The sequence below is a fragment of the Diceros bicornis genome, chromosome 36, assembly GCF_020826845.1.
Source record: "Diceros bicornis minor isolate mBicDic1 chromosome 36, mDicBic1.mat.cur, whole genome shotgun sequence".
NCBI lineage: Eukaryota > Metazoa > Chordata > Mammalia > Perissodactyla > Rhinocerotidae > Diceros > Diceros bicornis.
The window spans coordinates 28,355,824-28,379,824 of record NC_080775.1 but is presented as its reverse complement, the minus strand read 5'-3'; the positions used below and the strand labels follow the sequence as shown (position 1 = coordinate 28,379,824).

At 42.1% G+C, this 24,001-nt stretch overlaps 1 protein-coding gene across 3 annotated transcripts; it reads left to right on the top strand.

Annotated features, from left to right (window-relative positions):
* Positions 1-98: 98 nt before the first annotated feature.
* MAP3K8 (mitogen-activated protein kinase kinase kinase 8) lies at positions 99-23,496 on the top strand. 3 transcript variants are annotated; one of them, XM_058532709.1, is made up of 8 exons: positions 99-526; positions 5,106-5,464; positions 11,873-12,040; positions 14,793-15,054; positions 16,460-16,566; positions 20,359-20,511; positions 21,218-21,467; positions 22,371-23,496. In XM_058532709.1, the coding sequence occupies exons 2-8, from the start codon at positions 5,129-5,131 to the stop codon at positions 22,499-22,501; spliced, it is 1,407 nt and encodes a 468-aa protein (XP_058388692.1). In that variant the 5' UTR covers positions 99-526; positions 5,106-5,128; the 3' UTR covers positions 22,502-23,496. The 3 variants fall into 3 exon arrangements, with proteins under 3 accessions (XP_058388692.1, XP_058388691.1, XP_058388693.1); XM_058532708.1 differs by lacking the exon at positions 99-526 and adding an exon at positions 676-912; XM_058532710.1 differs by lacking the exon at positions 99-526 and adding an exon at positions 2,692-3,136.
* The last annotated feature ends 505 nt before the right edge of the window (positions 23,497-24,001 follow it).

Below are 24,001 nucleotides of genomic sequence, written 5' to 3'. Positions count from 1 at the left end.
GCCGTCCGGGGGCCCCAGACGGCGTGGCGAGTCTCGGCTCCAGCGCTCAGCCCGCGCCCTTCCCCGCGGCGCTCCGCTCCTCCTTAGTCCCACCCTCCGCTCCGCCTGGGTGCCCCGAGGGCAAACGGGGGGAGGACGGAATTTCCCAGCGCGGAGGCTCCGGCTTCCCCGCAACCGGGCAGTCTCTTTCTGTTTACGGAGAGAAAGGGGAAATGGAAAAGGCGGGGAGGCGGCGGTTGGCGTCCGCTGCGCCGCCCCTCGGCCGGCTCAGACGCCGTGAGTCAGGGGCCGACGAGGGTGGCCTGGGCGCGCGGGCTGCGCGGGCGGCCCGGGGCTCACTCGGCCGCTCCGGTCTGGACGACGCCCCACTCTCCTGGGCCGGTCGCCCTGGCTCCAGCTTCTGTCACCGCCGGACCTCGGTGCCACGGCGCGCCTGGCTCCGGAGTGCCGGCCACCAGGTGCACACCGAGGCGTCGGGGGGCCGCGGCTGGAGCGCTCGGCCTACGGGAGCGCGCGGAGGCCGCAGGTAACCCACAGTTCGGGGGCTCGGGGATGTCTTTCTGATCGCAGCCCTCCTGGGTGCCCCGGCGGTTCCCATCCTGAAATGGAGGGTCTCCGCGGCGGAGGGGAGAACTCTGGGGCTTGGGGAGGTGGGGGCGTGCCCACCACCCGCGTTGCTGCGCTTCCGTCCTTCGCGCGTGTCGTGGTTGCAGCCTGCACAGCTGGAAAGCACCTTGCGCAAGGGTCTCACCGAGTGCAGACTCGCGGCTCCTCCCCCTTCCTCCTCCTTCCCGGATCCCTAGCGCACTAGCACTTCGGGTCTGGGCAATGCTCGGGGAAGCAGGGACCCGTTGTCACCGCGCCTCCCACCGCGTAAGCTGCCCGGACGGCTGCACTCCCTGCCGAGACCCGGTGAGTGCACCTCGGAGGCAAGGGAATCCCGCCGCCGCCCGCCCAAATGATGGGTGCTTTTATAATTTACAAGCCCTTTCAGGCTCCCCTGGTTGTAAGGACGGGAGGAAGGGGTGGGGGGTGGGGGTGGGGGTGGGGGATGCTGGTGGTGGAGCAGAGAGCCTTTTGAATAGCTGAAACTTAATTTCATGCTTATAACCCAGACGCTATTGTGTGACAAAAGAGTGGTTATAGCAGAACACAGATGCTGGGCTTTTGGTCTAAGAAAGAATGTTAGGAAAAGAAAACTTACTTCACAGATGTTTCCCAGCAGGAATGTGATATCAGGACTCCGAAATTCTTCTAGTTATGGGCGGAGAACGACGCTTAGAAGGAAGCCGGGTGTGCGCAGATTGTCCCAACAGTTAACAGGGAAGGCCACTAGCTATCTTTAAGGGAAACGTTGCAGTGTCTGTTTCACTTCTGGAAAGACATATTTTGGCCTAGAGTAAAGGACTGCTCCTGATAAAAACAGGGGAAAAAACACTATTACAGTTACTTTAGGTATCTGTGGCCTGAGTCTTATGAATTTGCCAAGTGGAATATAATCTGATTCCAACAGAGACCCCCAGCTCTCTGATGGATTGAGGTTTGTGTTCAGTACTTCTGGCAGATGACCCTTAATTAAGGACTTCCCGGTATAAGGAAAATTGGATACTTGAGGCCTCTAGAAGTCTTGAAGCAGAGTCACTGTGCTTCTATACAGCTAGACTGCGTCATTCTGGGGCCTTTCGAGAACAAAAATATAATAAGAGATGTGCCCTGAGAGGCAATGTAATATTTTGGCAGAAAAATCTTTTAAATGGGAAGTAACGCAAGATATAATCATCCTTTGTTAGACAGAAGCTGATGCCTGAAATCTTGCCCGTTTTCAGTCACACTTGCCAGGAAACCCTCAACTTTTGTTTGTGGAGATGCAAGTAGCCAAGAGTATGACATTAATATTTTGGGGACTAGGATTTCCTATTGATTTTATTGCTGATTTCTGAAATAATTCGAAGCAAATAATTGTGACTGTATTTGCCCATTTCTAAGATGGCCATGGTCGTCTACTCTGTTAAGAAGTAGGAATTTTATGAGGATTTGTATTGTGAGTTGTATGGGAAAAGGTCTTTATTGTTTACCTAGCATACCGTCACAATCAACACTTTTGCTAGGCGGCTACTGATTGTGAATAACTTGGAAATCATTAGCATATTGTCTGCTTAATTAAGGCCTGAATGTGCTGAGGGTATTTGCAGGGGCATTTGTCAGGGGGACTGGTCATCATGGTTGCTTGGGGAGCGCTGATGTGTGTGAGAGGAGCCTTGCGTTGCTAAGGAATTATGCCTGGAGCGGGAGACAGTCTCAGAGTCAGGCACTCCTCCTCCTCCTCCTCCCCTGCCCTCCTTGCCTTCCTCCCTCCTCCCCCCCTCCCCCTCCTGCCCAGTTTAGGGGTGTGTGTGTTTAACCTCGGCCTTAGGTTTTACACATAAATTCTTGAGACTTTCTGCAGGTTTGAAAAACCAAAACCTGTCTTTCCTCTCTGGGTCAGCTGACTGTCCTGTAAACTATATGGACTTTTCCCTCTTTCTTGAGTCATGTTCCTACTGGGAACTTTATTTTCTCTCAAGTCAGCCATTTGATAAGTACAGGGGCCTTGGAACTTTTCAGCCACTAGGGTCCTAAATCAGCCTATGTTTGTTTTACCTTCTGTTTGTCACTAAATTCTACGAACAGAAACTGTAACTAAAGGGCTCCATGAAACCAAAATCAAATGTTCCTCTATTAGCCTAAGAAATTCCTTTCATAACTCAACAGGCCCCAAGAGCTTCAATCAGAGTCTCCCCCAAAGACATCCAGCATCTCTGAGAGGGAGCTTCCCCCGCTCTCTAGATGTAACTGCTGCTAACAGACATCAAAGCACGGCATAGGTTTCTGCCTTTTTTCCTTTCTCTCTTGTTTTGGATACAATCTTTAAAACCTTACTGTGAAGAAGCAGGGAGAATAGGTAGCCACATCCTTGTTGCAGATAAGAAAGGAGGCCTAATGCAGTGTGTGCAAAGCCGGGAGTCTGACTCTGTACTTCTCTCTTTTAAGCTCATAATAGCAACTACAAATGACACAGCTTATTCACTGTGGCCCAGACACTGCGCTGAGCACTTATGCACATGAACTCCATTAATCCTGAAAACCACCCTGTGAGGTGGGTGCTGTTCCTTCCGTTTTACAGATGGGGAAGTGGAGTTGCAGGGAGCTTAAGGTACTTGCTCTCATGTATGAGTAAATGGGGGGCCGAGATTTGATCCCCAGCAGTCTGAGTCTCGATGGAATGTCAGGCTGCAGGATGCCACACTGCTTTCCTTCCTTCAGCAAATGATCGTCAAGTAGGTTAATGATGGCACTAAATCGCACGGTTCTTTTCTCCAATGAAATTCACTCAGAGGCCGATGACGGGGTCGCGCACTGCAGGTGGCCGCGAGGTGGAACATTTCCTGGAGTTTTGCGCTTGTAGGGGAGGAAGACAGTTCCTCTACCCACTCTTGGTCCTTCTGGCTGGCCTAAGAATCAAATAGACATGAGACAGAGTAACAGGAGAAAATCAAACAAAGCTTTATGACGTGTATACATGAGAGAAACCCAGGAAACTGGGTAACTCGCAGGAATGGCCGAGGTTGTCACCTTAAATACCATTTTCAGCTAAAGACAAAGAAGGATGTTGGGGGTAGTAGTTTGGAGCTTCAAAGGGAGAAGGCAATTCACATGGAGATGAAAATGCAACTATTTGTTAAGCAAGTGTTTGCTGGGCCAGCTATAGACAACATTATCTTATGGTACTAGCTCCTTCCTGGAACAGGCCTTCTGTCAGATTCTTTTAGGCAGTTAGGGGGAAGGTTCAAGTTTCTTTCAGAGTCTTTTGTTCTTAAAAATAATCAAGGCAAAGAGACACATTTTGGGGTGGCCAATTCTGATCCCCCAGAACTTGAGCTCCAAGTTGATGGAGGCCTGTGGCTTGGGGTTTTAAAAAAGAACCTGAAACATCTTTCAGAGAGAGGCTGTGCTTTCAGGAGCACAGTAGTTTAAGCAGACATACATGCCTCCAAATTCTCTTAGATATCTTAAATCCTTTTGTCTTTAATCCTTTGAGTGGAGTTGTTCTAAAATCCTGAGTAACAGCATCATGTTTTACCTTTGATTTACCTTTTTTCCCTCATTTGCAGATCCCCAGGTGTAGCACTTCCTTTGTATATAAGAAGTGAAATATGATATTTCACATATTTCACACAAGGTCTCACATGTGTCCTGCATATATTTCATATATTTCACACATGGTCTCACATGTGTCCTGCTTAAGATAGATTTAGCTTCTCTGGCCTCCTTGTAAATCCACAACCTTTAGAGAGTCATTGATCTAGATGTTAAATGAACCTTTTTGGACCCTTGAAATGTATGGTTTGTACTGTTGAAGAAGTCTAGTCCCAAAAAGGGACAGCTGATCCACAGGTTAAATGGATCTTCTTTCTCGTACTCATCACTGGTAGAACGAAGATTTGAGCCTTGATGTCCCCCTTCTGCATGAGCTGTTTAACTCATTGGCATCAGAGTTGTTTCTGAGACTTGGCCTGTCATCATCAGATTTGCTGAGATTAAAATCCATTTTACATGCTTCTGGCTTCACTGCTTGAATTTTATTTGCCAAGTTAGCTCCTGAATTTGGTAAAGTAGCTCTTTTTCTTTCAAGTGACCCAAGGCGTAAAAGCCACCGAGATCCGTGCAGGGAGGATTGTCCCTTTGGGGGAGGGGCAGGGTAGTGTAGCGTTGGAAGCTGCAAAGGGCCAGCCAGGAGCCTCTGCTCCTCAGATTTCTGAGCTGCTCTTATTTGTGTTTATATTTAGTGAAAGTTTGTTTGCAGTGGCTATAGCTGATGCCATCAACTCGGTGAGTAACATATAAGCTCTCTGGGTTTTCCCTCTACAAAGTGAGCAGCTGGACTAGAGGTTAGCTAAGGTCCCTTTCTTCAGTGTCTCTCAACTTGAATTCACATATGCTGTTGACACAGGGTGTCAACATAGGCACGTAGAAGCCCATTCCCAGTCCTTTTATGTCAGTTTCCCATTGATCTCAAAATGCAAATACAAATATAGTAAACTACGTATTTGTATTTTCTTTTGCAGATTCTCTACAAAGCACAACAGTGATGGAGTACATGAGCACTGGAAGTGACAACAAAGAAGAACTCGATTTATTGATTAAACATTTGAATGTGTCCGATGTAATAGACATTATGGAAAATCTTTATGCAAGTCAAGAGCCAGAGGTTTACGAACCCAGTCTAATGACTGTGTGTCAAGACAATAATCAAAATGAGGACCGTGCGGACTCTCTGCTGCTCAGTGGCCAGGAGGTGCCTTGGTTGTCATCGGTCAGATATGGAACCGTGGAGGACTTGCTTGCTTTTGCAAACCATATATCCAACACCGCAAAGCGTTTTTATGGACGCCGACCACAAGAATCTGGCATTTTGTTAAATATGGTATGTTTTCTTCTGATACAGTTGAGTGCTGTGTGTTCAGCTTTATTACTGCAGCTTCATTTAATGCAGGGTATCATTTGAACTCAGTTTAGACTGGGTGCCAGGTATGATTTTTAAAAATGTAGTGTCTGTAAGAATCACCTTCATGGTAACGATGTAAAAAAAGTCTTCATTAAAAGTTCCATTTAAAGAATCTTTTCCATATTTTAGTAGTAGTTCTACAAATAAGTAATCAAGAAGAATGTATTTTAAGTTTAACAGTTCATTAAAAGACTCATCATCAGTTAGGCAGAAGAGAAAGGCTTAATGAGAATTTTTATCCGAGAGGAGAATAAAGACTTTGTCTTTAATATTTTTGAAGGCTGAATTTTTTGCTTCTCTGTTGTCACATCTTGAAGTGTCACAGTATTAATACTGGCTAAATTTGGTTCTTGCAGAAATGTGGTGTGTAGGCAGTAAATAGCTATCCACGGATTCACTGTCTTTAATTGGCAAAGTATGAATGACAAATGAGATATTTGCTTAGTCATCCCAAATATGCAAATAATCCAAAATATTGTGACAATACTTTGTTGCCACAATAATAGATCGGGTGATGTGTTTAGGTGTGCCTGAGATTCTGTCAGATTCTTAGTATGTCAAAGGTGAACGGCAGTGCTGGTTAAAGGTGATCTAATTTTTAAAAAAAGAACAATTTGCAAAGGAGTAGGTGGTAACTTGCAAAACAAGCTTATTGATGAAAGTGACTCCTTTCCTTCCTTGTTTCTAAATGGCAAAATAGCTAATGTGAGGGGAAGGTCAGTGCTGAACAAGTAAAGAGTCTGGACAAAGTACTTAATTATTTTGTTTTTTTTGCATACCGCATTCATTTAATTAAACACGACTAATTTAGGTCAGCTATGGAGTGAATTGTTTTGTTAGAAACCAGTTGTGTTCAGCTGTAGCTCGGTTTGGAGCAAGATTACACTTTGCATAGTTGTGTGACTTGCTTTGGTCTGGATATACCAAACTGTATGTAATAGTTGACTTGACTTTACCTTGAGAATATTACTTATTCTTATGCATGGGTAGTAATAACTTGAACTGGGAGCAATGCCTGATTTTCTTAGCTAAAATATAGCTGGAGAACTCTGGTTCAAAATAATATGTATGTCTATAATCAGAAACATAATTGCTTATGTATTTCTGTCTCTTATTTGAATGGGTATTTTTAAGGAAAACATGCAGAATAAACAAATTATTCTTGCTTGTAAACGTGTAGAGACTTAGGTATATTTCCCCTGGCCCATCAGACTGATGAGAGATGGGCCGTAGAACTCCACTGGGAGTGTACAGAAGGGAAGTCAGGAAAATTGTAAGGAGTACAAAGCAATAGCGTCCTAATGGTTTTGCAGTAAAAAAAAATGCTAATGCAGAAAAGGAGATAAAGTTAGTGAGAATTTTATCAGCAAAGGGCAAGAGTGAAATGCTGTCAGTCCTGCCATGGAGGGACTGACAGATGCATATTCAGGAGAAATTTTAAGAACAGGACATATAAGGGCAGGGATCTTTAAAACTTTTAAAAGATTTTTATTTTTAAAATGATCAAGAATATAACATATAAATGGAATGGAAATGAGAACCTTAAAATCCACAAATCAACCCAGTGGTTGATGGCTCTGGAGGCCGTGGTTGACTTTCCTGCCACTGACATTAAAGATCGATATATCCCTGAGATTTCTAGTAACCTATCCTGGCTCTGTTTCATAAATAATGGCATAGGAATTGTGACTTGCCGTCTCTGATCATAGCCAGTCTGGGACAAGATGCTAAAAGAGGCAAGGTTTGCTTTTGGCTCCCTTTCATTCTCACGTGGTGCTCTCCTTGGAACCATCCTGCATTCAAGACCTTTCCCTTCCCAATCCTCCACCTAATATCCTATCAAAACTTTTCTCTTCTGGGTTCATTTGCTACTCTCTGTTTTACAAAATGACAGCTAATTATGTATCAAACAAATCGATTTCAAGGTAAAATCTATCTATGAAGTTTATCTACATATGGACCAAATACTTTCATTCATGTATTCATCTAGTTCATTTGCTAGACATGGCTCCAACATCCACAGCGTATCAGGTGCTTTTCCAGGTGCTAGAGATACAGTGTTGAACAGTCTGTGCCCTCTGATAGCTTACTGCCTGGTGAGGGCAGGAGCCATGAAAACAGGCCATTATAATGCAGTGTGGTACCTCCCAATACAACTACACCCTCATTGCTGTGGGAACCACGGGGCAGGATACTTCACATAGCCATGAGGGGGGTTAGGGGGAAAGAAGAATATCAGAGAGGCTGCCAAGAGGAGTGGATGTCTAAGTTATTGACCTGCAGTCAGACAGATGGAGGGGATGGAGAGTGGAGAGTGTTCCAGACGAAGAGAATAGCGTTAGCGTGTGCAAAGGCCTGGAGGCATAGACACGTGGTGTGTTCCAGGCAACCAACACCACACCTCCCATGGAGGTAATTAGACAGGGTGGAGGACCGGGAATTACAAAAATATCCTGAAGCGTAGGCATGTTAAATGGTGATCTGCATGTATGTGCAAGTGTGTGCTATTTTCCTAAAAATAATATTTAATAAAGATTCCACCAATATCCAGCAGGACCTGGGGAAGAAACTTGAGGAGACTTGATGTAGGGATTGCTTTGTGTGAGAGTGCTACAAGTTGTTTATAATCTAGACCAGTTCGTTACCTGATCTGGGGATGAATAACCCGAAATGGGTTCCATACACTCAACTCTTTGGCGATTATATGGACAGCTAAAAGGCTCGCTCATGGATGTGGGTGTGAAACGCTGAATGCTGTTTCTCAGGGCTTAGTCATGGAGTGCTGGCTTCCAGGTTTGAAAAAACCTGAAAGATTCTTGAGTCAATTCCCCTGTCTGATGCTTGAATCACCCCATTCATCATCTCAATAATTGATGGAGCGGTTTGGTCTGTGCTTGAAAATCTCCTGTGATGAAGAGTTCATCGTGTACTGGGGCATTTCACTTTGTATTTGACCAATTCTGATTGTAAGGAAGTCCTTCCTTATATAGAACTAAAGTCCATCTCTGACTCTCTTAGTCCTCGTTCTACTTTTTGGCCATAAACAGGTGTATTTGATAAGTAGTGGTAAAGACTGTGGGCCCAGGAATGAAAGTGCCTGTGTATATATCTCAGCTCAGAAATGGGTCAGCTGTGTGACCTTGGACTAGTTATTATATCCCTCTATGCCTCAGCTTACTCATCTGTAAAATGGGTAACATGATAGCATTTACTCCATACGGTTGTTGTTGGAAAAAATAATAGATGCACGTGACCTGTTTACCCATAGTGAGTGTTGAAAGAATGCAAATCATCGTGGTAGTTGTTGTTGTATACAGTTGTTACTCTCCTTCCTTATGACAGTCTTTCCAATGTTTTAAAAATTGCAGGTTCCACGCATCTTCTCTCTTCTTTCACAAACACTTCTAATTGTGTCTGCTGTTCTCATGTATGGTGGTGGAAACTCTCCTTGTCATCTGGGTAGCGCCCTCTGAAGTCAGGCCTGTGCCGTGCCTGTCTTACAGGACAGAACTTAAACGTGGCAGTCCATTTGTTCTGTGATCACCAGAGTAGGACACAGCCAGCTCTGCCTTTGTTCTAGATAATATACCTCTTTGAATGTAGCCCAGGGTCACATCCATTTCATAGTGGGCACAGCACAACTATATTCCACAATAAAATGGAATTTATTTTTACTAAAATACCTAAGAATGTTTCTCAAGTATTGCTCCTGGGCCCAGTATTGTTTGGTATGGATGACAGTGATCTGGATGAGGACATCGAAAGCATGCTCATAATGTCTGCACTTGAAGATGACTTTGGTGAGTTGAAGAATTGCAGAGATAAGGAGCATAGAGTTCTATAAGGTTATTTGGGAGGGCCCGTAAAAGAAGAAGGGGAAAAAAAAATCTCAAACCCAAATAGGGAAGGTCTGAGGCTCGGGGAAGAACCGGGGACTTTGCAGAACTGCAAACTGGTCAGCACTTGCGTATCACACTTTCCGACCAGGGCCTGTCGTCAAAGGTTACCATGGAGAACTTGCGAGGCGCTCAGAGGAGGGTCCCCAGAAGGCGGGAGATGGTAAACTAGGAGTGAAGGAACTTGCAGTATTTGATCTAAAGAGGAGAAGGCTAAGGGGTGCTCTGTGACGTGGAAATGTAGGCTTTTAATGACTGGGTTTTGATCATGGCTCAGCTTTAATTACAGCCTTCTAGAAGCCAAAAGACTCTTATCCAAAGAATAAGAGCTGTGGCTTTGGGGTCAGACTAACCTGAGTTCAAATCCTGACTCTGTTACTGACCAGCAAGTTACTTAACTTCTTGAAGCCAGTTTTCTCATCTGAAAAATGGAGATAAAAATAGTACTTACCTCACAACACTGTTGTGAGACTTTAATGAAATAATGTATTCAGGTATTAAGCGTGGTGCCTGGCCCATAATTAGCACTCACTGTATGGCTATTATTACTCTTCATCCCTTGGATAGACTAAGAGGACACTGGGTCACATTGGGTTATAACAAATTTAGTTGGATAAAAGTAAAACTTACCTGAAGGCGAGTTAAACACTGAAGTGGGTAACAGAGGATTTGGTGACGTTGGGTCTGTAAATATTTAGTAACAAGAAAGAGACAGTAAGCTGGTGCAGTTGAGCACCGTCGGTCTGGTTCTGTCTAAATGTGGAAAGGGTCTACATTCATCACATTCTTAGCATGCTGTCAAAAGAGGCCGCCAGTAACTTGAGGTGACACACTTCTTGAAAGGAGGTCATATTTCAAGCAAGTCAAGACCGTGGTCTGTACTCATTCATTTTCCCTCTATGGCCCTGCCCAGGGTCCTGCGCGGAGGGAGCACTCAGTACATTTTTAATTTTTAAATGTAGTGACTTCACATTTCTAGGTAATAGAGTTGTTCTCTGCTTCATTCCCTAACAGTGAACACATCTGTTTGTCGGGTGTAGCCAAGCTTAGCAATATGAAGACCAAATGAATAACCCTGACAGTCACTAGAACTCTTCCCGTAGCGGTGGCTGTGAGGAGCCCCAGCCCTCTGCAGATGAATCAGCCCATCATTCTTTTCCCATGTGGTCCACATTCCCCTTCAGCTTCTTCTGTACTGAAATAACCACGTCATTTTGATAGTTTCATAATTCCTGGATTTGTAATCTGAAGTGATAATATTAGTAAGTACTCTGAGGAAAAACTTAGATTTTTGAGACTCTCTATTCCTTGGAAGAACACTTCAAGCATTTTTAACACATGTGTTTCAGGTCTTGTCTCCTGTGGACTACCTTGTTAATCTGTTTTAATTTTAATTGTAATTACTTCTTTTAATTTTTTACTCTTTAAAAATTGAGATATACTTTATATGCAGTAAAATACACAGATCTTAAATCTACAGTTTGATGAGTTTTGACAAAGGCACATCCCCTTGTAACCCATGCTGCTCTCAGGATACGTCTCTTCATTTTTGAGTCACCTGGTTTTGAAATTGCTTGTTCTAAGTGCTTGCTCATGTGCTCTTGGAGGTCAGGGTTCATAGTTGCCTCCTTGGCACCAACACAGGGCCTGGCACATATTATGCACTCAATATATATTAAGTGAGTAAGTAGATGAGAAATAATTCTGCCCTTTTTTTTTTTTTTTTTGCTGGGTAAGGTTCACCCTGAGCTAACATCTGTTGCCCATCTTCCTCTTTTTTTTTTTTTATGTGAGCTGCTGCAACAGCGTGGCCACTGACAGACGAGTGGTGTGGTTCCGCACCCGGGGAACCGAACCGGGGCAGCCAAAGCAGAGTGCCGAACTTTAACCAGTAGGCCACTGGTGCTGGCCCTGCCCTTACTTTATTTATGTAGCACTGTCAGCTCATATCTCTGGCATAACACATTGTTTTCCAGAATCCTCCATTATCAGTTAATTTCCACGCTCTCTCTGTATGCATCATGTGTGAGTAATTGCTATGTGGACTAACAGGTTAGCACATTTTAATTGGAAACAAGTCAGCTTGCAGGCACCATTTACATTTATGCAAGCTTTTTTTCAGCCTTTTGGTCAGATCAGTCACGCTCCCTTAGATAAATAATTTTTAAAGTTCTATTTAGCAATTAATTACTCGTGAGTAGATGGAAATACTATCAGGTCTGACCGGGGATGTGTTTCTGTTACATGCGTTCTCTGTCTTGCTGAAGCTCTAAATATAGTCTCTGTGCGCTCTTCGGATTGCACACCGTGACACCAGTTTCAAGCACGGAGTGTAGCAATGCATTCTCTAAGTACCCAGTTTCTAAAGGGTGGGTCTTAGCAAAGGACTTTGCTGAAATTGTCACCCTCCTGCTTTTTTATCGTGTTATAGGTGATCACTCCGCAAAATGGACGCTATCAGATAGACTCTGACGTTCTTCTCATCCCTTGGAAGCTGACCTACAGGAATATTGGCTCCGATTTCATTCCTCGGGGGGCCTTTGGAAAAGTGTACTTAGCACAAGATATAAAGACTAAGAAAAGGATGGCGTGTAAATTGGTATGTACTTTATAACTGGACAACGTGCACTGCATGTTTGGCGTTGTGGCTTTTGTTTGTTTATTCGCATTACTCTTAAGTTGATACCCTTTGCGTGGATCTTGTCTGAGGGTGCCCTGTCCAAAAGCATCTATGTTTCGTGCATTTACTTACTACCTGGGGCCGTTCAGCCCCTAAGTTTGCTTAAGTGTGTAGTCGATTTTAATCTGGTTTGCCCTGATGAGAAAGGCAGTCCTGCTGGCTTATTTAGCACCGGCCTGGATAACATCGTCCCCCTTGCGGTGGGGTGGGGTAGAGGGGAGCTATCCTGCGGGAGCCAATCTGTGCACTTCTCCTTTAATCCCACCCACTGGGGAGGGCGCCAGGCTGAGAAGCAGGAGCTGGGAAAGCTACAAGACTTCTCGGGACTGCGGATTGAAGGGCTGAATGTTAAATGGACCAATTATTGAAAAGACCCCATCTCTTCTTATTAAACAATCATTGCTCCAAACTTTGGAACACTGTTTGGCAGTATCTACCTAAAGCTGAACACGCACACACCGCACACACCGTATGAGCCAGCAGTTCCATTCCTGTAGGTACATAACTGACAGGCGTGTACACGTGGTCACCAAAAGCTGTGTACTACAGTGTTCCTAGCAGCACTGTTTGCAATAGTCCCCAACTGGAAAGTTTCCAGATGCTGAAATGTGGTATATTTACACAATGGAATACTGTACAGCAAAGAAAATAAATGACCTACAATTACAGTAATGTAGGTGAATTTCATAATCATGTTGAGCCCATACAGCCAGACACAAAATCTCTATGGTATGAGATTTCACTTGTCTAAAGGCCAAAAACAGGCCAAACAAATCCATGCTGGTGGAAGTCAGGTTACTGGGTCCCTTCGAGGAGCAGTGACTGGAAGGGGTGAGGAGGGGGATTCTGGGGTGCTGGTGGAGTTGTTTCTTGATCTAGATGGTGGTTACATGGGTGTGTTCAGCTGATAATTCATTGAGTTTGATACTTACCCAGTTTGACACTTTTGTCTGTCTGTTTTACTTTAATTAAAAGTTATTTTAAAGTGCAATAAAATAAACTCACTTTTGATTTAACAAAAAATGTAAAATAGTTGCTGATATCATCTCAGTCTCTCTTATTGTAATTAAAAGATCAATAATTTGTTGACCTCATTTGTTCCTTCATAAAGATTTGCTAGAATATCTGTTATTAAAAGAAAAAAAGGAGGTGTTATGGTCAGTCATTTGAAGCTTGCATTTAGAGGGGACATGTGCAAGTTCCTTTAAAAAAGTCTAGCAACGTTTTATAAAGATTTTAGAACCAAAGCGTCCTGTTTCTCAGTTTCATTGCAAAAGACATGGGAAAATAGCTTTGTGGGTTTGTTTTCCTTGTAGTACTTATATTTAATTTTTAAGCTACATTTTCTCTCTCTCTTTTTTTTTTTTTGTGAGGAAGATCAGCCCTGAGCTAACATCCGAGCCAATCCTCCTCTTTTTGCTGAGGAAGACCGGCTCTGAGCTAACATCTATTGCCAATCCTCCTCCTTTTTTTTCCCCCCCAAAGCCCCAGTAGATAGTTGTATGTCATAGTTGCACATCCTTCTAGTTGCTGTATGTGGGACGCTGCCTCAGCATGGCCGGAGAAGCGGTGCGTGGGTGCATGCCCGGGATCCGAACCTGGGCCGCCAGTAGCGGAGCGCATGCACTTAACCGCTAAGCCGTGGGGCCGGCCCCAAGCTACATTTTCTCTTAAAAAAGAAAAACATACAAAATGATTAATGAGCCGGCCCTGATAGCATGGTGGTTAAGGTTCGGTGAGCTCTGCCTCGGCGGCCTGGGTTAGGTTCCCGGTGGCAGAACCACTTGTCTGTCAGTAGCCATGCTGTGGCGGCAGCTCACGTAGAGGAACTAGAGGGACTTACAACTAGAATATACAACTATGTACTGGGGCTTTGGGGAGAAAAAAAAAAAGAGAAAGGTTGGCAACAGATGTTAGCTCAGGGCGAATCTTTCCCAGCCAAAAAAAATGATTAACAACCCCAAACAGATTCAAAAGGACGTAGCTGAAGAATGAGATCCCTTTCCTTGAGGCAACTACTGATAATGGGTTCTTATGCATCTTTCAAGAACATGTCTATGGACATATGTGTGTAGAGTTTAAAAATTTTTTACAAATGGGAACATAAAATATGTACTTCTGCATCTTGCTTTTTTCATCTAACACTATATTTTGGAGAAATTCCATATCCATATGCACTGTGAAAGATCTATTTCTCTTTTTATTAATATCTGTGTGGTTTTCCATAGAATAGATGGCCCATGCTTATTTTAAATGCATTGCTAGATCATGGGCTGTGGGACCAAAGACATATTATTTCATGACAAGTTGAAATATTGAAAATACAACCTAAAATCTAGGTGCCATAGAAATTATATGTAAAATAGGAAATTATCTCTCTTTTGATTCAGTCATAAATAATTCTTTGGTTGGATTTCTACACTCTAAATGAAAATAATATTTCATTTTTTGTGTGTTTTCTTTTCTTATTTTGAATTGTTTACCTAAAGCTGCCGTAATGTAAAGGCAGATCTGAAGAAAACATTATGTTAACTTGGCAGCACAATTTCATAAGATCAGAGTATCCGTGAGGGCGGTTATTTGCCTTCTGGTTTGTGGGTTGACCTATATTATATATATCCTTCATTATCCTAGTGTTCTTAAGAATCTTCCTGGTATTTTTGTGTTCTAGATCCCGGTAGATCAGTTTAAGCCCTCGGACGTGGAAATCCAGGCTTGCTTCCGGCACGAGAACATCGCTGAGTTATATGGCGCAGTCCTCTGGGGTGAAACCGTCCACCTCTTCATGGAAGCAGGCGAGGGAGGGTCTGTTCTGGAGAAACTGGAGAGCTGTGGGCCAATGAGAGAATTCGAGATTATTTGGGTGACAAAGCACGTTCTCAAGGGACTTGACTTTCTACACTCAAAGAAAGTGATTCACCACGATATTAAACGTGAGTTATCTTTGCATATGTACCTCTTTGGCTTCGAGAGACTAGTTAGACAGGCAGTAATCTGAAGATCCTCAGTGGCTGGGAGGACAGTTTCCTCGGAGCACTTTCCACCTTCCTCCCCTGTGCTCCTGAAATACGGTTTATAGTCAAGTCGGGTCACTAGAGCTTGCAAAGTCATAAGGAAGTATGATTATCCAGTTGTTGTGGAAAAGATTATAGCCACATGTCTATTAAGAACTGCCCCTCCCTTGTTAATAAGGCTTTTAAAATGGTATTGACTTAAAAACACACACACACAGTCACATATTCTTGAGAAACAAATAGCTTTTAAATTCTCAACATCAATTTGGCAATAGTCCATTAAACAGGCCTTCGCTGGCTGCTTTCTAGGAGTAAGAGATGGTGGGGAAATACACAAGAGACCCACTATGAACCCTTAATATCTCATGATAAATTTTGCTGGAAAAAATGAGTATTTTACTTTTTTGTTTTAGAAAGCAGCTTGATAATAGTATGCTTCTATCTTAGAATTTGAAACTCAAATGCTTGGGCATTATTATATTTTTTCTAGCATTATTGATATCATTGACATATATAACATTGTGTAAGTTTAAGGTGCACAATGTAATGATTTGATATATGTGTATATTGCAAAATGATTACCACAATCAGATTAGTTAACACATCCATCACCTCACATAGTTACAATATTTTTTTTCATGAAAACTTGTAAAATCTACTCTCTTAGCAACTTTCAAATATACATTACAGTATTGTTAACTGTAGTCACCATGCTGTACATTCCATTCCCAGAATTTATTCTTCTTATAACTGAAGTTTTTACCCTTTGACTACTTTTACCCATTTCCCCCACCCTCACTCACTGCCCCTGGCAACCACCAATCCGTTCTCTGTTTCTATGAATTTGGTTTTTTTAGATTCCACATATTAGTGAGATCAAACAGTATTTGTCTTTGTCTGACTTATTTCACTTGGCATCATGCTCTCAGGATTCATCCATGTTGTTACAAATGGCAGGATTTCCTTCTTTTTTATGGCCAAATAATATTCCATTTTATGTTTACATACACATATATCACATTTTATTTATCCATTTATCCATCAATGGGCACTTAGGTTGTTTCCATGTCTTTGCTATTATAGCTTGAGCATTATTGGTGGCTACAATCATTTATATCCACATTGGCTGAATTCGTGACAGATCTGAAGTGATTTTCACCTAAACTTTCACCCAGATTCATTCTCCTCTTTTGAATAGATTACACCCATCTCAGTTGGGAAAGCCTTTCAACTTATTCTTACTTGGGACTCATTTTAAATAATGTTTTCATTTTATTTATGGATATATAGACAATTTTATACAAAAGTTTTCCTTTCTTTATAGCTAGCAACATTGTTTTCATGTCCACAAAAGCTGTTTTGGTGGATTTTGGCCTAAGTGTTCAAATGACTGAAGATATTTATTTTCCAAAGGACCTCCGCGGAACAGAGGTAATTATGTTCCCACAAGAATGGTCAATATCTTGTTAAGAGTAAAAATCAAAAATGTTCTAGCATTATTGCGGAAAGGACAAAGAAGGAGAGGAAAACCATTGTATTACATTATGATTATCACTGGAACATACTTAAGGAGCACTTGCTTTGTGTCAGATACTCATTTTAGTGCTTTAAAGGAATTATATTATTTAATCCTCGCAACCAACCTGTTATTGGTAAATACTATTATCATAGGCACATACTATTATGATTACCATTTTACAATAAGGAAATAAGCTCAAAGAGGTTAAAATAACGTGCGCAAAGCGACTTGGCTAGTGATAGATCTGAGTCTAAAGTCTGAGGTCTAACCACTATGTAACTTTTTAATATAGCTTATATATATATATAATCTTAGTATAACTACTATTTCTGTTTTGATTCAATTGCAACCATAATTTTCATGGTCATTGGTAATATTTATTGAGAACTGTGACAACATTTCAGGCCTATCTTTAATCCTCGGGATCCTATAATAAGCCTCAAGTTTATTATAGCACAAATAAATCTTATTGAAGATATAAACCAGCTGTACTATTTAACTCACTTGTAAAACCAAAAAAAACCCAAAACCAAAATCAAAACCAAACTTTCCTAAATCTAAATGAGATTCAGAGAAATGGATTCCTGGGTTTTCAAATAATCTATTTAATTTAACATTCACATTATAAGGCTGAATAGTTGATTCAAGTAGCAAGCGTCTGTTGAGCATCTACTCTAGGGCAGGCTGTTGTGGGTTCTAGGAATGGCACACTGGACCAGGCCAACAAGGATCGTGCCCTCAGTGGTTTTCAGCAGTCCTCACTCTTTGGTGAAAGGACCTGTTTTAAATTTACCTGAATTATTAAAAGACCAATAGCTTAGTTCACAGTGCGTTGTGATGGGCGTGGGTTTGGATGCAACTGGGAAGGTAAATGGGTGTAGAAGCTGCCTTGCTGGCCCATGTCCACTACAGTGGGATGCTAATTCTCAGAGCCTCTCAGCCCCATGCCCTTCTCTCTGCTGGAAGTGTCCCCAGGAATGGAGAGAGGGCACTGGCTGCACCTTTGCCTCAAGGTTACCAGGTCAGTCTTGGTGTTCAACCGAATGACAGTGCTTAGTCTAGCTAGTAAATGTATTGCACTGAACTCAATTGCAGTGCAAAAAAAAAAATTATATTCATTTTAAACCAAGATTTTGTAAGCCTTTTCTTAACTCTCTCAAAGCAAAGACCCTCCTGAACAGCAGAAGAAATCCTTGTTTTTGCTGATATTACTGAAATTATTCTGGAAAATACTTGAGAGAGGATTCTTGATAGTCATCTTTGGGCAGAATAATATTCAGAAGAGAAAACTGTAGACTTTTTTTTTAAGAATGTTTTAGTCCTCAAATCTTAAGAATACTTCACCAAAGCACAAAATCTAATATGACTTAATGCTTACGACATATTTTTTTTGGAAAATGTTTCAGCATATTTTGGCATTAGTCATAAGTTCAGATATGTGACATTCTAGCCTTTTTCCTGGAGCCAGTTTGAGAAACAAACTATTTATGGTATTAAAGATGGAAAATACCTTTCTCTTCCCAGCAATGTGATCAAATTAAACATTTTGCAATGGCTGGAGAAAGATATGACTTTTCTGGGATTCTCTAGCAGAGGGAGAATGTATGCTAGAGTATGAGATAATTACCTAGTGTCTACTCCTGGATGGTATTTGGACTGAGTTATTTTCATCAAATGCAAATAGCTTTTTATGAAGTGCTAAACTGGCTTTGGTGTTTATAGTTGTAAACTCTTCTAATCAACCTGCATTGACTAACTGTGTGGTACTCATGAGTCGAAGTTTGATAATGACCCGGGTTGTGAAGTCACCAGTGAACCTTTCAGCGAGCTTGTTTTTACTCCTTATTCCTAAAGAGCCAGTAAGATATAACTAGTCAGCGTCAACCATGTAGATTTGCTTTCCGTTGGACTTGATGGGTTGGCCACTGCATAAGCATGGATAATTGTTGATCCCTCAGTGTAGCTCACATATACAAACGCTGCCACCTCTCAGCATTCGTATTCAGAGCATTATACTGTAACCATATAACATATACAGGGTTAATCTGGCATGTATTTAATCTATTGTTTTGAATTATATGTCCTAGAGAAAGACAGAATAATGAATGTAAATAACTAATTAGAATTACTTTTATAGTGCATGCGTGCACACACACACAAACACACACACACAGTCTTTCTCTTTCTAATAAACGTGTTGAGAGGTGAAGGGCTTGACCACCCACCTCTAGTCTCCCTTGCTCTGGTGTGCACTCAGAGAGCCTCGTGTGGGTGGCACCAGGCCAGCTTCATGCCCGCGGTCAGCCAGCCTGAGGAGTCCTTGAACACCATGCCCTGCGGCTCTGGCTCTTGTAGAGCTTGAGGAAGCAGGAGCTCTGCGCTGTAGAACTCTGGGGGATCTGCCTGAGGGGCAGCAGCCAGGTCACCGAGTGGACAGGATGCTCCCGTGTGGTCACATAGAGCCTCCAGAGCCCTGTGTGCACAGCTGCGTTGGTTACACCAACAGTAAATCCTTTGCCTAATCCTGGCTTGGATTACTCTCTGCAACGGGGGAGGAGGAGACGTAGGCAATCCTCTATTGGCAGCTAATCCTACTGACTGCATTTATTGTTTAACTTTGTGATTATATTTAGTAAGAAAGTCCTTCAGGATCCAAATACTTCGTCTTTTCTTCAGGGAAAGTTTGAGAAGAAGGAGCTCGATTTAGCCTGTTTGCTGAGACAGAGAGAGAGAGAGAACATGAGCAAAAGCCAGCCCGGAAGTGTGGTTAGGATGGGGAAACTGGGCAGTTTCCCCAGTTTTTGTAAGCCAGTTCTTTACTTATTTACTGTGAATTATATTCCAGGAACACTAACCCTCTTCTCCATGTTCAAATGACAGATAGTATGAAAGATTCTTAAAGGGAATATTGATAATTAGGATATTAAATACTATATGTCTGTACCAGCTATAAATACAGATCATTGGTCACCAGTGTTGGCTCTCTTTTTCTCTTTCTTTTTTTAAGTTTAGAAACAAACACTTCGTAGAGAAACTATTTTTAAAACTAGTTCTGCTTTTCCAGCATCAACTCATGAAACCAGATAGAACTTACACACCTTAATATGGCATGCCTTTAATATTTAGTCACTAGCTACTTGGTAGGTAGAAATAAGAAGTATTCATAGAAATGACTAATTAGGATCACTTTTACAACATTACACTTTAAATTCTTCTCTTCTGGGTGATTGGTGTTAAAACCTTGTGGACTTCTGCCATGTTTTATTGCTGCAGATAATTAGAGGTTTAGCAATTTATAAACATGAAGTGAAGAAGTATATTTGAAGCGTGCATTTAAATATGAAAGGAATTGGTGTTTTAATAGAAAAATTAAACATCAATCCGTGCTTTGCAGAACTTTGATGAGTAGGGGTCCCAGGTGGGTTCTTGGCTGCAAGCCCTTTGCTGCCAGGCCTATGATGTGTTCAGTCTGTGGGTAAAAGGTGTTCTTTGCCAGGCTGCAGGAGCCCCTTGTGCCAAAGCTGCCTGGCTCTCCGAGGGTGTCTGCAGTATCCTCCTTAGCTTAAGGGAACACAGCAATGACATGCTCTTCTGAAGGGATGAATCGTGCAGTAAATATGGGAAAGATAGATGAGCCAACTTAAAGAACTGGAAACCTGGACAAATGAGGGGAGTCAGACAGATGTTTCCAACTTGTTTTTCAGATTTACATGAGCCCAGAGGTGATCCTATGCAGGGGCCATTCAACCAAAGCAGACATCTACAGCCTGGGGGCCACACTCATCCACATGCAGACGGGCACCCCTCCCTGGGTGAAGCGCTACCCTCGCTCAGCCTATCCCTCCTACCTGTACATAGTAAGTGGGGGTCCCCCAGGGGCAAGGGTGGAGGGGAACCCCACCTGCTCAGGAGACCTGCTTTACCTCCTGTAACACTCACCCCCCGAGTGGGATGGTGGTGAACTAGTGACCCATGAGAGGAAGCTGCGAGTTCTTCCCACGTGGAGGGAAGCCCCATTCTTACAAAGAAGACATTGCTATTTTAGTGGAAATTTACTAAAATGTACATTGGGTGTAAATTATATGCTATTCTATTGCAGCTGTAATAATAAAATGCCACTTAGTAGCATCAGAGTAGCATAAATCTTTAGCCAAGGAAGTTGTATATGTTCTTTGAACACTTTCAAAAAAGAAAAAAGATACTAGATTATAGATCCTCACAGCAGCCTGACATGTAGTGGAACATGCAACTCTCATTTTACTGTTGAGAAGATCAGGCAGAGCAGATACTTCCTGCAGAGTGACCCTTGGGCCACTGTTCAGATATAAAGCTGTCACCGTTTATTCATATGTAGCACGTGTCCTTGACTGCATTAAACCAAGAGATGGGTTTAACTCAGTGTCCTTGGGAAATTAAAAGGAAACTTGTCTAAGGGTATGAACTGTATTTGCTGCAGGGCGTGTGGTGGGAAACATGACTTTCCAGGTCTTGTTACTAGAATACTTTTGCTGTTGAGGGTATGTTTCCATATCAGTGATGCTGAGAGAGCTGGTTTGTTGACAGATCCACAAGCAGGCGCCTCCATTAGAAGATATTGCAGCTGACTGCAGTCCTAGCATGCGAGAGCTGATGGAGGCCGCCCTGGAGAGGAACCCCAATCACCGCCCCAGGGCAGCCGACCTGCTCAAACACGACGCCCTGAACCCCCCCAGAGAGGATCAGCCACGCTGTCAGAGTCTGGACTCTGCCCTCTTTGAGAGGAAGAGGCTGCTGAGTAGGAAGGAGTTGGAACTTCCGGAGGAGAACATTGCTGGTAGGGCCACCCTGCTGTGGGTAGTGCCTCTTTCTTCCTTTCTTTTTCTGTCCACTTCAAACCTCTAGTGTAGTTCGTGAAAGCACTTGAAAAAAAAAAGGAAGTGACTTCTTGAGTGCCATAAGTTGTTTGAGAAATTTCAGCAAGAATGTTAGCAAAAGCATTAAAAAAAAAAAAAAATTGGCTAATTTACCAGCCAATCATAACAGGTTTTCAGTGCAAATGTAGGTAACACAATCATTGGGAATTGCCTCTGACTTGCTTTTTTGCAATAGAGAACATAATTTGCCTTTAAAAACGAATCAAGCAGGACAGTCTTGTTGTTGGTAAAGAGCAGGGTTCTGTTTAACTCAATTATGGTAAGCTGCGGCAGTCTGTGGCTGAAAACACCGTGGCACTGCTCTGCACAGATGAAATACTGAGCTTGAAGTCAGTTTGCATTTCTGTCTTCCTCTGCTTAAAATCTCTGCGAACTATGAATCTTTCCCAGTTAGGAAAGTCAGTATGCATTCCAGGAGCATCGAATATGCATGGAGAAGGGTTTCTATTTTTATTGTTAAAATCTGTGGCATTCTTAATCCATTTTGGTCCAAACCCAGATGTCAAGCCTGGAATGCTTGTTTGCATTTCTCGGCTTCTTGTCTGACTTTTCTGTATTTAAAGAGAACCGTCTGGGATGTTGGAAAATATGCCAGGATTTCTAGCTGATTTGTTGTTGTCATTGACTTTTTTGTCTATGTCATATTGCATAAACTAGTGCATACCGTTTGAGTGTAGCTCTTTAATAAAACCAGAGCTTGAATGCTGTTTCATTAGACCCAGGGTATTTTTTTGCAGAAGGTATTTATTATTAAACATGTCTCCTGGTCATTTATTTTATTTTTTCAATATTTCCCTTTTCAGATTCTTCATGCACAGGAAGCACTGAGGAATCTGAGATGCTAAAGAGACAACGTTCTCTCTACATAGACCTTGGAGCCCTGGCTGGCTACTTCAACCTTGTTCGGGGCCCCCCCACACTAGAATATGGCTGATTGATGACATCGTTTGCTCTAAATTAAGACTCAGCATTTATCTCCTGGAAGCTGGTTCTGCTGACTCTACACAGGGACTCTGAATAGTGAATTGTGTCATTTATTAGCCCGCAGTCTGGGCTCCCATGACTCATGAATGTGACTCCACGTGGCTCCTGTGGGTTTGATTTGTGAGGCTGTCCTGGTACCCACCAGCTCTAAAAGTTCTCATTTCTCAGGTGGTGTGATTCAAAGGAAGGAACTGAGTGTTCATAGAAGGATCGTTTCTGGTGACTGTTTCCATTCACTGTGCACTTTTCTCAAAATTTTAAAATACCAATCACAAGGATAATATATTAGCCTAAAATTACTATTCATGGTTCTAATTTAAGTATGGGAATTTCATTTAACTCAGAATAGTTGTTTTATGTATATTGGTGTATATTATATGATAACTCTGTGAGCCTTTGTCGGGAGAGTCTAGTATAAATTAAAGTCACTATATTTTGGGTGAATAGAACAACTTGAATTTTGTAGCAATAAGCTGGACTAGTGTCTTAAAAATGGCTAACTGATTAACTGGGAGCCATCTGACAGCAGGCCCCTAGTGACAGGTTCTGTTATGTTCCTATGGAAATATTTTGTACTGTACATGCTATGCTTAAAACATTTAAAACGTGATGTTTTGAATGTGGATAAAACTGTGTAAACCACATAACTTCTGTACATCCCAAAGGATGAGAGTATGACTTTTAAGAAAAATGGAAACTTTTGTAAATTTTTAATGATGCTACTTTTATAATTCTTAAGATTCTATTTACTTTTAAGCATTTGTATATTAAAATAGCATACTGTGTATGTTTTATATCAAATGCCTCCATGAATCTTCTTATATATATATATATATATTTTTAGCATTATAAAGTATGTGAGTATTCCTACTTAAAGTATGTTTTTACATCCTGCAAATGAAACCAACACTTTTATCCAATGTTATTGGTCGGATCAAGTGAATAAATTCAGTATTTTGCTTTAATTATTGTAAAGAGTGTGATTCTGATCTGGGACTGGGGATGGGTAATAGGGGTTGGGATATAGGTTGGAGGGGAACATGTATCACAAGGAGGCAAAAGATGCTTGAGAGCTTTGCAGATTGTGTGTATGCTCCTCTTCTGTTGCTGTGGTATCAAGCCATTGTTGTCCTCTGGATGATGTGGCGTCCCTTTGGTACATTGAGGTAAAAAATAATTGTTAGCCACTGGTTCGGGCTAAGTGTGGGCCTATTTTGCACCTTGTTTTTATACATTTATACTACCTTTGAATATATACTTGCATGCTCTGTGCCTATTATTGTCTGTGAAGTTAATAACTAACTTGCCTTTGTATAAGGTAGATTTCAATCACATACACCAAATTCTAATGAAAACTGTTGAATGGGAGTCTGATCCATCATTCACTGAGTGAATAGCGTTACAGGCTTTTACATGTGTTACGTAAAACACACCAGCTCTGTAATCCTCA

Bases quoted from the DNA above. Each gene is read 5' to 3' on its own strand.
- MAP3K8 (XM_058532709.1), top strand. From the start codon at position 5,129: ATGGAGTACATGAGCACTGGAAGTGACAACAAAGAAGAACTCGATTTA. The intron at 15,055-16,459 runs GTGAGTTATCTT...CTTTCTTTATAG, and splicing joins GATTCACCACGATATTAAAC to CTAGCAACATTGTTTTCATG. The intron at 21,468-22,370 runs GTAGGGCCACCC...TTCCCTTTTCAG, and splicing joins TCCGGAGGAGAACATTGCTG to ATTCTTCATGCACAGGAAGC.